This window comes from Corylus avellana, chromosome ca2 (genome assembly GCF_901000735.1).
Source record: "Corylus avellana chromosome ca2, CavTom2PMs-1.0".
Lineage (NCBI taxonomy): Eukaryota > Viridiplantae > Streptophyta > Magnoliopsida > Fagales > Betulaceae > Corylus > Corylus avellana.
The window spans coordinates 20,526,116-20,541,110 of NC_081542.1; the positions used below are offsets into that span (position 1 = coordinate 20,526,116).

At 36.4% G+C, this 14,995-nt stretch overlaps 1 protein-coding gene across 1 annotated transcript; it reads right to left on the reverse strand.

Moving 5' to 3' along the window:
- Window positions 1-12,376: 12,376 nt before the first annotated feature.
- On the reverse strand, window positions 12,377-14,506 carry LOC132169290 (uncharacterized). The gene is made up of 3 exons (XM_059580347.1): window positions 13,600-14,506; window positions 13,082-13,509; window positions 12,377-12,868 (listed from the first exon to the last, which is right to left on the reverse strand). Exons 1-3 carry the CDS (start codon window positions 14,504-14,506, stop codon window positions 12,377-12,379), a joined length of 1,827 nt encoding a protein of 608 aa, XP_059436330.1.
- Between the last annotated feature and the right edge of the window lie 489 nt (window positions 14,507-14,995).

Genomic DNA, 14,995 nt, shown 5'->3' on the forward strand with positions numbered 1-14,995 from the left:
TTTGTCCCTTCCGTGTTTGGAAGTTGAATCTTCATTTATAATTTCTGTCGGGGATTCATGCCCCTTATGGTAATCGCTATTGTCATCACTGCACGTCCCATTAAGAGGCTTGCTGGAATCACTAGGGTTACCAAAAATACCATGGCTTTCCTTCCCCGTCGAGCTCCTTTCGCCGTCTGAGCCCCGACCATCTCTTCCCGGAGAATGCCAACTGCCTGGACCCTTTGAGCCCCGAGCTTCTCTCACCGGAGAAGGCCAACCGCCTGGACCTTTCGAGCTATGCCCCATTTCAGATTTTCTGCCCGGGTCATCAGCTTTAAGCCACGCTCCCCATCGTTTCATTCCTTCTGCACTTGCCTGCCTCCCACTCCGCTTTGCTAAGCATCCCCGAGGGCCATGCAAAATACAGCCGCAGCTATAGCAGATTTGCGTTAGCTTCTCATATTGAAAGTCTACCCAGTTCACTTTGTCACCCAAGTGCAGAGCACGCCCACGGTCGAGAGGTTTCATGAGATCAAGAGTGACCCGGATGCGGAGATATTTCCCCCAACCTGCACATCCCTCTGTAACATCAACTTCCTCCACTTGGCCCATAGATTGGCCTATCTTGCTGCCCACTCCCTTGTTCATACACATCAGTGGCATATTGTGTATTTGGACCCAAAATGGAGAGAGATTAAACGACAGTTGTGAGGGTGGAATTTGTCCATCAAATTCTTGAAGCACAAAAATCTGTCGATCGAATGACCAGGGACGCCCTTCCAACACTCTGCTTTTGTCCTCCCTGTCTACAAATTCCACGATCCAGAGGTTGTCTTGTAGTTCCCTGAAATGCACTCTTCCCTCCATTCGCCAAATCTTGGCCAGAACAGTTTTGAACGCCTCTTTGTTGTACTTGCGTTCCGTCCAGTATCGCCCAATCAGACAATTCTCTCCCCGACGGCGTACATCTTCCACTTCTTCTTCAGTAATAGAGATACCAATCCTTTCTCCCTCAGTAAGAGAAGATTGGTCATATTGCTTCCCGTTCCCAGCATCTTCCGTAAACACACCATATCCTGGATCGCCCATATCGCCGATATCCAGGGACAGGGGACTAAAACCTCGCCGTCGGCTGTCACTCAGAGGTATCCGGAGCGACCCAGAGCGAAAACCTAGCAGAGGACTTCCGTAAATTTTATGTTGGACTCCTCAATTACATAAGAAAAAACTATTAAATGCACTAAAAAGAATAGCATTACCTCCCTAATTACCAAAATGACAAAAATTTACTCCAAGCTAGTTTGAGTCCTAACCAAAATTTTAAATTCTGTCTCTAACATCTCTGATTTTCTCTCACATTCTTAAACCGAAAAAAATTTCTCCGTCACCAAAAAAAATTTCAACAAGCCGGCGAGTAGGGGTGCAAAGGCGGTTACGGTTAGCGGTTAGTGGTAATAACCGCTAACCGTAACCGCCCTAGCGGTTAGTGGCCGGTTAGCGGTTAGTGAAATAGATAACCGCCCGCTAACCGCTTTTTTAAAATTGTGCTTTTTTTTTTGGGCTTTTTTTTACCCTCATTTTTTTTTCTTGTATTTTTAATATCTTCTTGGGCCCAATTGCTATAAATATTTGAATTGTCATTGGATCATATGATTAAGTGTTGATCTTATAAACTTACAAACAAACAAAAATACCTCAATTGTAGTTATAAGTAACACATTGTTTAATCCAATGTCAATTACTTAATTTGATATTATATGAATCACATTGTCATTGTCATTGTACATGAATAATTGATTAAGTATTGAAATTGTAATTGGATCATATAGTTAAATATTTATCTTATACATTTATATTATTCAATATGCATATAATATAACTATAAGCAATTATATATATATATATAATTCAAAATTGTTAATTTTCTTTTTTTTTCTTTCAAAAAATGGTTAAATTTTTTTTTCTAAAAAATGTTCAAAAAATACATTAATACTTCAATTGTGATTATAAGTAACACATTGTTGAATCTAATGTCAATTACTTAATTTGATATTATATAATCATATAGTCTCATTAAATTATATCATATGATTCATATGATTAATTATTTAAATTCTTATCATGTTTACTTATAATCATTTTTCTTTGAATTGAACTTAATATCTAATGGTAAATGGTAATGTTCAAACTCCTAAATCCTAAATTCCTAAAGTATCTAATAATGCTTTAATTAAATTGTAGACTTGTAGTTATAAGTAACATATTGTTTAATTAAATTGAATCAATTGTGATTATCATTGTACATGAATCATATGATTAACTTGTAGACTTATGACTTATGAGTTATGTCATATTATATATGTATTATTTATTATTATATAATCATATGATTTAATGATCAAGTCATCATGTGATATAATCATATCAATTATAGTGATAATATATAAATTACTAAAATTATAATGATAATACATTAATATTTAAATTATGTTTATAAGTAACACATTGGTCATTGTTTAATCCAATGTCAATTACTTAATTTGATATTATACGAATCATATCATCATTGTACATTAATAATATGATTCATTTGAAGTCTTGAATAAAGTATTTGAATTGTCATTGAATCATATGATTAACTATTGATATTATACATTTATATTATTCATATACATATGTAGACTTATATAGACTTATAGGTTTATAACATACATTGGAAATAAGTCTCTAGATATTTAATTGTTGTATTAGTATGAATTAGTATACTTATGAATTATGTCATATTATATATGTATAATTTGTTATTATATAATCAAATGATTTAATAATCAATCTCATGTGATATAATCATATAAATTATAGTGATAATATATTAATACTCAAATTGTGATTTAATTATTTTTTAAAAAAAATTGTGATTTAATGATCAAGTGATTATATGATATAATCATATAAATTATAGTGATAATATATTAATACTCAAATTGTGATTTAATGATCAAGTGATTATGTTATATGTATAATTATAAAAATATATTATATAAAAAGGCGGTTAGCGGTTAGCGGTTACGGTTAGTAGACCCAATAACCGCTAACCGCTAACCGCTAGGCGGTTATGACGGTTAGGCGGTTAGCGGTTAATGCGGTTAAACGGTTAGGCGGTTAGGCGGTTGGCGGTTATAGCGGTTAGCGGTTAGCGGGCGGTTAAAAACCGCCCGCCTTTGCACCCCTACCGGCGAGCATAAGCAAATGGTCAAAATCTGCATTTAAAGAGCTTGAGAAGAAGGTGACTACGCTAGTTTGGAGGAAATTTGTGTTATAACCAAAATTTAAAATTTTAATTAGTTTTAGGGTTACTAACATTGTTAATGTAGGCCAAAACTTTCTTACAGTTTCACAATTGGGTGCATATGCATTTAATAGCAGCCAAACGATTTCACTAACAATGGTTGATAAATATTAGGTTAAAAAAAAAAAAAAAATTAATATATACAATTGTTTTAAGGTAGCTACATCTTTTCCAATTATCATTTTATACTGTTGGTTTAATTCAGTCCACTCAACTATAACTATAGGGCATAAATCAGTTGATTGAATTAAATTCAATAACGTTTATTTTCTTTCTTTTTCACCATTATTAATTATATTTTTTGCTTTTCTTTTCTAAGAATTTGCAAAATGATTTTTGAAATTAAATATAATTATAATGTTGTCATTGAAACGTGGGGTGAAAATTGAAAAATGAATAGTTAAGATAGAAGCTAAAAGAACTTTCTTTAGCCAAAATAATCCAATTACAATAAAAAGCATTGCACTTAAGAAAAACTTATTTAATAATGTACTAAAAATAATAGTATTACCGTCCCAATAACCAAATTATTAAATAGGCCAAAAACTTCCAGTAGCTTCATATTTGGTATATACGTTCAATACTATTCAAACATTTCGCTAATAATCGTTAATAAAAAGTATGTTGAATAAAAGAACCAAATTTAATATATAAAATGATTTTAGGGTGGCCAAATCTATTACAAGTAGTATTTTAGGACTATTTTTTCTTGTTTAATTTTGCTCTAATTCGATCCACCTACCCATCACCATAGGGTAGAAATCAAGAGTTTTTTGAATTTAATGAATTCGTCTATAACCTTGTTTTCTTTCCTTTTTATTTTTTTTTCCGTTGTCATTATTTATATTTTTTTGTTATTCTTTTCAAAGATGTCTTTATAAAAATACTTTTAAAATTAAATTCTAATGAAAAACCCGCGCTTATAGGCCTGTATCTGTAAACCACAATAAGTATTGATGAAATAGTTAAGACGTACATCCATCCAAAGTCTTTATTTGGGATCAATTCTTTCCTTGGCCTTCCTTGTTCAACTTCTCCTGAAACACTGAAAAGTTTCCTTCCTTTTTGTTTGCCTTACATTTTATATTTCTTGCTGATCAATTCTCAATTGGCATCTTCGGCTAGAAAACTCTATGTTTATATGGTCAAAAAAGAAATCTAGACTTGTATGTTGAGAGGAATGTATCAACCCAAAGTTTATGATGTAGCAGAATAAATGAAGTAATTGGGATACTAGCCGAGGTGATTACAACAACCAGAGCCCATGCCCTTGCGCTTGTATACACCAAAAAGCAAGTTGTGCTGAAGGCTACTATCATGCCCACCATGGAGATGAAGAGCGTGGCAAGTCCAAACACCAACTTCGAAGGTAATGACTTTAAGAAATCCTCTTTTGTGTAACGTGATGTGAGAATTGACAAGAAAATTAATATTGAAGTCGAAGAGGAACATAGCGCTATTGCATCTGATATGAAGAATACCATAAACCAATTACTTTTCAAAAAAATAAGAGTGCCTTCTTGATTGCTGCCACCGAGTATAGTGAAGGCTACAACAAAAATTACAGTGGCAATCAATGTTGCCATGAGCATGCAATAGTTTTCTGTGTCCTTCATCCGCTTTTCACCGTTTTTCAGCAAATCAATATGTTTGTTTATAAATAATTCCTTAGGTGTTTGGTGGTTTGAATTCTTCTTGTTCACGAATGTCCGTGGCACAATCTTTTCTATCTCCTACAATTGACCCGGTATGAATTAATGATAAGTAATAGTTGAACCATTATATATGCAAGAAGAAGAAAAAAAATATTATCACTCACCTTAAACTACAACAACTCCTATTGCATTTGGAGGGCTGCTCCTGATACAATATTTAGTCGATTTAAAGGAGCCAAGTGTCCTGCTAAATGCAACATGTTCTCTTTGGTGTCTAAAGTAGCATAGGATGCAAGGCTATCCTTGTTAGCACCTATCTCATATATTAAATTGAACACACTTTCATGCCAATTTAAAATTGCTATGTGAAATATACTCATTTGATTTTTGTCTTGTTGCCAACTAAGGTCGGGATAAGTGCATGAAAGTATAATTATAAATTCAACATTTCCAAGTTTTGCAGCTTCAAAAATTAAAGTCGTATCATAGTGAACCAAGCTATTTTATTGACGTTGACTTGGCATTTAACGAAATCCATAAAATTTTTTGATGAAATTTGACTATAGAAACTAAATTATTTTTTCGGTATATTCGAGAGATACTACAAAAAAAATTGCATTTTATGCCTTTTTTATAATGTCGTTTCACTCAAATGGTACCAAACTATGTTAAACGGCAGGAAATTAATTTCTATACAGAAGGTTAATGTTGTTTACTCAAACAGCATTATTTAAACGGCATTAAAAAAATGACATTAAATGCCCTTTTTTTTAGTGAGACCTCTGAGTTCACTTTAATACGACATGAAGTAATTTGTAATTTAGGTAAACCACATGAACTAATTTTTCATTTATCAAAAAAAAAAATGATCCGTCAAACCATATCTCCCTTGACTAAGAATCCCAGAATAAAAAACAACCTTTACTCTTGTCAATAACTCTAACGTACGATGTTGTTGGGCAGTTGGCACATACATACTAACAACCAAACTAAAAAGTACTTGTAGCAAAATGAACCAATTTGAATTCAATTTCTATCAATTCGACATAAAGAATCAAACTATCCTACATTTTCACCAGTTTGAAGACGGCAAATCAGCATCCATATGAAGAAGGTGAGAGACGAGATCGTTCTGAAAGTAGAAAATAGAAATTTGCTCTAACCAGGCTCTTTTTCGAACCGAGGGCCTCCTCAAGCTCAATCCTCTGTTTATTCCATGGAACAAGCAGCAGAATTAGTACTATACATACTAGTACTGCATCTTTCAAGCTTCTTTCACTGTCTTTTATTTTACAGCATTCAATAAAAATTTGACAGATTAGGTAAAAACACCAAATACAATAGAGATAAAAACACCGTATTTTTAATTTAAATCAATATTATGGATTTTTTTCATTTATTCTAACCCAATACCCACGACCCACAACCAAACCCCCCACCTACCTCCGTGCCTCCGACATCGGAGTCTCTAAAACCAACAAAAATGGTAGCTCTAGTAGTTTTGTCAATGGGTATTTTGTTTACAAGATATTTTGTCAAGAGAAGGAAAATTATTTACTATGAATGGTTATATTACTTTTTGGTGTTTCAAGCTTAGGTTTATGTTTCCTATTAAAAAATGCAAAACAACCAATTTACACCATGATTTAATTGAAATTATCCCTGTAGTTAATTATGTGAATAGATGTAGAATGAGTACACATGGCAACTCATATTTGCACTTGGAGTTGGAGAAAATTGTTATAGATTAGAGATGAAGCAAAACGTTTTCTCACTTTCGATGTTGGTAATGGGAAGAATTTTTATCTTTGGTTTGATGCTTAGCACCCGAATGGAGTGCTCTATGAGAAGTATAGGCATTGAGTCATCTATGATGCTCATAGTAAACTTAAGGCCTAGTTAGATTCATTATTAGAATGGTCAATGGTGTTAGCCTGCTGCTCATTTGGATCATTTTGTTAATATTCAAAGTAGGTTGTGTATGGTTCCTATTGTTGATGAGGATAAGCCGAAGTGGACTGCCTCAAAAACTAGTAAGTTCTTTTGCTCATAAACGGATTCCATTTGGGTTAAGGAAAATGTTATGGATTGGTGGGATTTGGTTTTGTTTCCATTTTCAATTCCTAAATAAGCCTTCATCACTTGGTTAGCAATAAGGGAAGCTTTGTCCACTGGGAGGAAATTGTTGAGATGGGGGTTTCAAGCAGATGTAAAATGCATTTTTCCTTTTGATCAATATCCTTATTTCCTTATTGTCGTCTGTTTCCCTATATCAAGACTTGAATGGTAGGGATCTTACACCATGATTGTTTTTATTCGCATTTCTTTTTTTTTTTTAATTTTTAATTTTTTTTTAATTTGTCATGGTGACAATGAGAATGGGTCAAAGAGAACAGTGGTTGGCGGTGATGGTGGCAAAGGCAAGGCAATGGTAGCAGTACGTTTTACATTACATGTCATGGAAAGTATATTTTACCGTCAATTCATGTGTCATTTTCCAAGGAAATCCTGGACATGGTGACAGACTCCGAATATAAAATTAGAAATGGGTGAATGCCTGGGCCAAAATAACAACAAATTACGAACATAATCGGGCAAAGCATTGAAAGAACAATTTGGATATGCTTTAGCAATACACACACAGCAGCATAAAATGCATTATAGAAAAAAAATAAAGAGAGAAAATATCTTCTTGAGTAAAAATGATTAGGATCAATAGTTCCTTCCTCCCAAAAAAAAAAAATAAATAAAGAAGAAAAAACAAAGTAGTCCGCCACGTAACAAATTGGGAATGGTTTTGGATATTCAGTTATTCATGTTATAAGTCACAAATTAAGGGATTTTTTTACTTTTCTTTTAATATTCAATATGCGAGATGGGAAATGGACAAAAATTAAGGGATTTATTAGAGTATATTTGATTGTCATATATTATCAGATTTGATTCTAATCTCCTACCTTATTTGAATTATGTATTTAAATCTGATATCATCTCCATATTTGTATTATCCTTATGGAATCCGGCTTGTGTGTCATAGTTTTAACTACAAAATGTCACCACACATTCTGTCAAAATATTAAACGACCCAAATACTATAAAAGTATTTAATGGCTGAGATGAAACAAAGGCAAACTCGTTTTTTTTTTTTTTTTTTTTTATCGAAAACGTTGTGCTGTACCTAGTTGAAATGAGGCGAAACAAATAACTAGAGAGAGAGCTATGGAACCAAGAGATACCAAAAACTTGAAAAGGAAGAAATTATATAGGAATACAATAATTATATAATTAATATGTAACTTATGAGAATTACCAGAGTTATATAATCAATATGCACAACAAAAAAGAGAGATCGAGTTCATGCCCCTTACTCTAGAAGCCCTTTGAGGTCAACTCATTTTTTTGAAATATCTCACTCCTTGCAGTTGTCACCTTTGCCTTTTGTCTTGTTTCTTGACAGCACCCCGGCCATTGGACCTACTCTTCTGTTTTTTGTAAGAAATAAAATAAGATGGAAGTACATATGATCAATATGTATGATCAATACGTACATATAATTACCGTTTCATTTTTCTTTCTCATATATATTCTTATTAAGCCACTTGTAATTTTTTAATTTTTCAATTTTTTTGAAGAAATCCACTTGTAATTTAATACTAAAAGAAAATGACAAGAAGTTACTCTGCATATATAATACGCAAGCAATGCTTGAGTCACTGCTGATCAAGCCATGCATGCATGCATTTCGCGTTGAGAATTTTTTATTTCTAAAATTTTGAGATGTATTAATGAATTTGACGCACTAATATTTAAAGATTAGTTTAACAACCCAGATAATGTATGCATTTGAAGTTTCTCGATCCACATAAATTTACTACAAAGTTAGTAAATGCTGAAATTCTAGCCCTCCATGTAACGTTTAGACCTTGCTCGTAAATCACCAAATCCTTTAGGAAATAAGTCCAGATGATCACTAAATAAATAAAAGGTCTATATATAGTTTGAGGGCAGAGAGGGAGAGACGAATTGTTGCGGCAGAGAATCAACACTTCAGATACAGCTAGAAGTAATAGCGCTCGAATATCTTCACAAAAGAAGCAACAAGCATGACAATAATTGGGCATTAGTTTTGAGGATTATTTTTAAAATATTATCTTTTTTTCTTTTGTACAAATATTTTGATATTTGTCTTCAAGTTTTAGGGTTAATTTTATATTTTTATTTTTATTCATGTATTTTGTTTGAAGAGTACTCAAAACTTGACCTATATAAAGGTATATGCTATGTGTTATTTCTCAATTTAGTTTTGAAACTTCAGTGTTTTAAAATTATTCTCTTTGTAAATATTTTGTGAGGAGCTCACCTTTTATCACGTGGTTGTGGAGATGATGGGACGCTGTGAGGTGGAGGATCTCGAGCTTATGGCCGTGGTGATGCAAAAAATATGGTTTAGAAGGAACTATGTGGTGTATGGAGGAGAGTACTCATTCATCCTAACCAAGAATTCCGAGAAGTAACTAATTCTGTCGACGATTTTCGGAGAGTTAATATACAAGCAATAATGGCACTGCCATGGAATTAAAAGCCTCCCATAGGTATGACTAAACTTAATTAGGATGTAGGTGTGGATAAGTGTCATGAGCGGATTGGGATGGGCCTCATAGCACGGGATTTGGAAGGTGAATTTGTGGTTGCACAATGTTTTACAAAGAATATTTTAGTAGAACAAGTTGTGGCGATAGCTTTGACAGCTCTAGCTATATGTCGTGGATTTTGAAAAGGAAGTGAATTTTCATGATTTTATTTTGGAAGAATATGCCCTACAGATTGTCAATGCAGTTAATGCAGAGTGCAAAAACTGGAGCAAATTTGGTCACATTGTGGATGGATTCAAAGTGAGAATGCGTCATTTTTGTTCTTGGAGAATTGATCTTGTAAAACGGGACGTTAATTAAGCCGCTCATTATTTGGCTTAGAGGCTATATGCATGTCATAGATAGAGTGTGGATTAGAGAAATCCCTACATGTATCTATGATATTGTAAGCAAGTAGAAACTAATCCCTCTTTAATTGCTTGTTTGTTGTCAATTAAGGTAAAAGTCTTCTTTTTTTTTATTAAAAAAAAAAAAAAAAATACTATTCTCTATTTATTTTGGAACAATTATTGTATTTCTCTAGCTACCATAATTATTATTTTCTATTCTCTTAAATTTCTTTCATAGCCTTCCATCTTTAATTTGTGTTTACTGTCATAGGTTGTGAAGTTCTGTTAATTTGTCGTCATAAATAGATATAACTACTACCTAGGCTCCATTTGGCTTTTTGACATTTTTTTTTTTTTTTTTTTGAAAGAATTTGTTATCTTATTCCAATAAATCGCACTTTGCGATACAAATCAAAGAGACGGAGTAGACTTCTCTCGTATTACAATATCACGAACACACAGGGGTATTTCGTTAATCCATGTTGTATTCATGACATGCAAAATGGCCTCCTTAGCAAGCCCATGTGCGGCAGCATTACCCTCTCTGGGTGTAAAGGGGAAACAAGCATGGTTGATATCCCGTGTCAACATCTGGATGCCTTCCACTATATGACCATAAGCACTATTGCATTCCTCTTCTGTATTTATCACCAGGACCACCTGTTTTGCATCACCCTCAAAAATTATTCCAGCATTTCTCAGGTCGCGGCCCATGAGTACTCCTTGTAGTGCTGCCAAGGATTCAGCTATCACTGGATCTAATTTTACCATCTTTGTATAGCTCTGTGCCTTAATCACCTTGCCTTAATGGTCTTGTGCAATGATTCCCAGGCCAACTCTTCCGAGTTTCTCCGATACGCCAGCATCCCAATTTATTTTGATCTGATTCTCCGGTGGTGGTTGCCAACAAACAGTGTTGCGTTGTTCTTGCTCCTGAGTTGGGATCTGTTGCTTTTCGTTCGCTTTCCAAAAATCCTCCAAAGCAGACATGGCCTCTTGCACCAGCTGGTTAGGTGGTGTAAATTTGTCTCCATGGACAACTGAATTCCGCCTAAGCCAAATGTGTCTGGCTATGACCGAAAAAGTGTCCATATCTTTGCTATCGCATTGTTTTTCCATTGTCATAAAGATTTGATGAAAATCCAAACCTTTGCCCATCGCTTTCTGAAAACGACGCAAACCTCCACCCCACACGTCCCTTGCTGCTGGGCAATCCCATAGTGTATGGGAGATTGTCTCTTCTTTGAATCCACATATGGGGCAAAGACACTCCTTAATCACCCCTCTTTTGTATAAGTTTGACTTGGTAGGCAAAAGATTATTAAGAGCCCGCCATAGAAACATCTTGGTCGCATTGGGAACCCTTCGCTGCCATACATGTTGCCAAACATCTTCACCTTCTGCTGGGCCAGAACCACTACTCCTTGATAAGTCGACATACTCCACCTCCATATGATATGCACTTCTTACCGAGTACTCGCCGTTTTTGGTACCTCTCCATACTCTCTTATCCCGTGGGCTGAGAGGACTCAGGGGAATATTGAGAATAATACTGGCCTCCTCCTCCCAAAATATCTCCTTTACAAGATCACTATTCCAATCCTTGGTGACCGGGTCAATGAGATCTTGCTCTTTTGCATTATGGCCGAGTACATTAACAAGTGAATGCACTGAAAATGTTGATAGCCGTGGAATCCAAGGATCTCCCCATACCCGTACTTTTGCTCCATCTCCGATCCTCCACATACTACCATGTTCAATAACTGATTTTGCTGAAATGATGCTCCGCCAGGCATATGACGGTCTGCGTCCCACATTTGCCTCCAAGATGCTACTGTGAGGGTAATATTTGGCGTTGAGTATTTTTGCAATCATAGAATCTGGATTTTTTATGACTCGCCAAATTTGCTTTGCTAACAATGCCTTATTAAAAATCACCAAGTCCCTAAAGCCCAGCCCACCTTTTTTCTTTGTTCGCCCCATTCGTTCCCAGCTCATCCAATGAATTTTTGCTTGATTCTCCTTGTGTCCTCACCAAAATCTTTGCATCATTTGATTGATTTCGTGACATAAAACCCCAGGGAGCTTGAACATGCTCATACAATATGTGGGTATTGCTTGGGCTACAACTTTAAGGAGAATTTCTTTGCCTGCATGGGATAGGAACTTTACCTTCCAATTATTCAAACAACGCCATATCCTGTCTTTAATACTTTTAAAAGATTGCATTTGGGATTTTCCCACGAGAGTTGGAAGACCGAGGTATTTGTCGTACCTTCGAGTGATTTGTAGACCTGACTCCTGCGATATCTCCTTTCTTCGTTCTTCATTTGTATTCCAACTAAAGAAAAGAGATGTCTTTTCCAAATTTAGTTTCTGGCCTGACGCCCCTTCATATTTATCAAGGATTCAGGTAAGTCTTCGCCATTCCACCAAATTTGCTTTGCAGAAAAGCAAGCTGTCGTCTGCAAAGAAGAGGTGGTTGATTCGCGGCCCATTCTTTGATGTGGGAACTCCCGTAATAACCCCCTTGCTTTCAGGTTTATTTAGCATAGAACTGAGAGCTTCTGCACATAATAGAAATAGATAGGGTGATAGTGGATCTCCTTGTCTGATACCACGAGAAGGAATTATGTGCCCCACCGGATTCCCATTCACCACTACTGCATACGACACTGTTGACACACATTCCATAATAAGTGATATCCATTTTTTGTCAAATCCTAGCTTCCCCATAACTGTTTCCAAAAATCTCCACTCTACCCGGTCATACGCCTTACTCATATCCAGCTTGATTTCCATATACCCTACCTTACTCCACATGCGAGAGTGCATGGTATGTAAGGTTTCATAGGCAACAAGAATATTATCTGAGATGAGTCTACCTGGTATGAATGCACTCTGATTGCAAGATATAATATGAGGGAGAACTTTTTTAAGGCGATTTGCTAAAACTTTTGAAATTAGTTTGTAGTAAACATTACACAAACTTATTGGTCGAAATTCAGCAACATGATCCGTGCTTTTTGTTTTGAGAATCAACACAATATGGGTAGAATTAACCGCACTATTCAATTTACATGAATTCAAAGAATTTAGGACGGCTTCACATACCTCCTCCTTCACCGTTTCCCAATTTTGTTGGTAGAATTTAGCTGTAAATCCGTCTGGTCCCGGCGCCTTCATTGGGTCCATTTGATCCAATGCCATTTTAACCTCCATATTCATAAAAGGTGCCAAAAGCTGACTGTTCATCTCCCTGGTTACCTTGCTTCCCATACCCGCTGTACATTCTTCTATGCCTGTTGGATTACTGGACGTTAGAATAGTTTGGAAATAATTCACAAACGCCCCTTCTATCTCCATTGCTTGAGTGCACAACCTTCCATTGCTGTCATGAATTTGCTCGATCTGATTTCTGCGCTTTCGTTGGCTAGCGCATGCATGGAAGTATTTGGTGTTCCTGTCCCCATTTCGTAACCAATCCACTTTTGGTTTTTGGCCCCACTTCAGGTCCTCTTGCTCCAAGAGGATGTTTAAATCTGTTTTGAGAATTCTTTCCTACTCAAGGTCTGGTCTTCCTGTCCGGCTTTGGAGGTCTTCCAATTCCCTGGTTTTTCGTCTTATAGTACCTTCTGTGTCATGATTCTGCTTTTGGACCCATCTTCGAATAACTCCCCTGCACCTCTTCATATTTTCCCCCATAGAAATGCCCGGGTCCTTCCCAAGCTGCTTCACCCTCCAAGCTTTTTTAATGATTTCTTTCATCCCCGCCATCTTGGACCATCGGGCTTCATAACGGAACTGGTGTCGGTTTAAATTCGAGCCTCTTTCCCGAGCTTGGAGATTGATTAGTAAAGGGTTGTGATCCGATGCTCTGCTGGCCAGCACTGCTACCTCTGCCGATGGGAACCAATCACACCATTGCAGATTTACTACTGCCCTATCGAGCCGTTCCTTTGTGAATTCATTTCCCTGCCTTCCATTATGCCACGAAAATTTTGGTCCTAAAGCCCCCAGGTCACTAAGGTTGCAAGCTTCTAATGCTTCTCTGAAATCTGCCATCAACTTGCTGGATTTGTTCACCCCTCCCCATTTTTCGCCTTGACCAACTATCTCATTGAAATCACACATACACATCCATGGTTTGGGTGATAAAGTAGCCAAATGTCGCAGTAATCCCCAGGACTCCCGGCGTTTTGAGGGGTCCGGGTGGCCATAAAATCCAGTTAATTTCCATTCTCCGTTGTCCGTTCTCCTCCTTATGATGCCGTTTATGTGACGACGGCTGAAATTTTGTATACTTAACTGGAGTTTGTCCATCCATAATAGCGCCAAACCACCACTTCTTCCCACACTGTCGACAGCAAACATATTATCAAACTTCAGTTTTATCCTTACAAACTCCATTTTCTTTGCATTCATTTTGGTCTCCATGAGGAAAACCAAAAGAGGTTTCTTTTCCTTTACCATGTGGCAAAGGTCACGAACTGTCTCGGGGTTTCCAAGCCTCCGACAGTTCCAGCTTATAGCCCTCATTGCTCCTGGCGGGGCTGCATTGCAGCCTCCGCCTCTTCTATGTCTGCACAGCCCCCTTCCCCTTCCAGGTACCGTCCCTTCTTTCCCTTAACAGTCATTCAACCACCTTCTTCTTCGTTAATCTTTCTTTTTGGGGTCGGATTTTGTTCCCGTAATAACTCCCTATGGCTTGCTTTGTTTCGTACTGACTCATGAGCTTCCTCTCTTCCCCACTCTGTTTGATTTCTCACCCCGTAAGTAACGTGTGAACCAGCAAGTCTTTCCCCCCTCTCAGCTCTACTTGATTTCTGTTTCGCATTCGATGTGTATGTTGAGGAGTAGTCCACGTCATTTGAAATTGGGGACGTGGCACTGCTCATAAAACTTGCTTTGATTGGTGTCACATGCTCTTTCCCCATCGTGCTCCACACCATCTTTTCCTTTAGAGTATCCCATTGGCCTACATAAACACTGGTGCTTTTGATTGCTGTAGCAGGGCTGGCAATATCT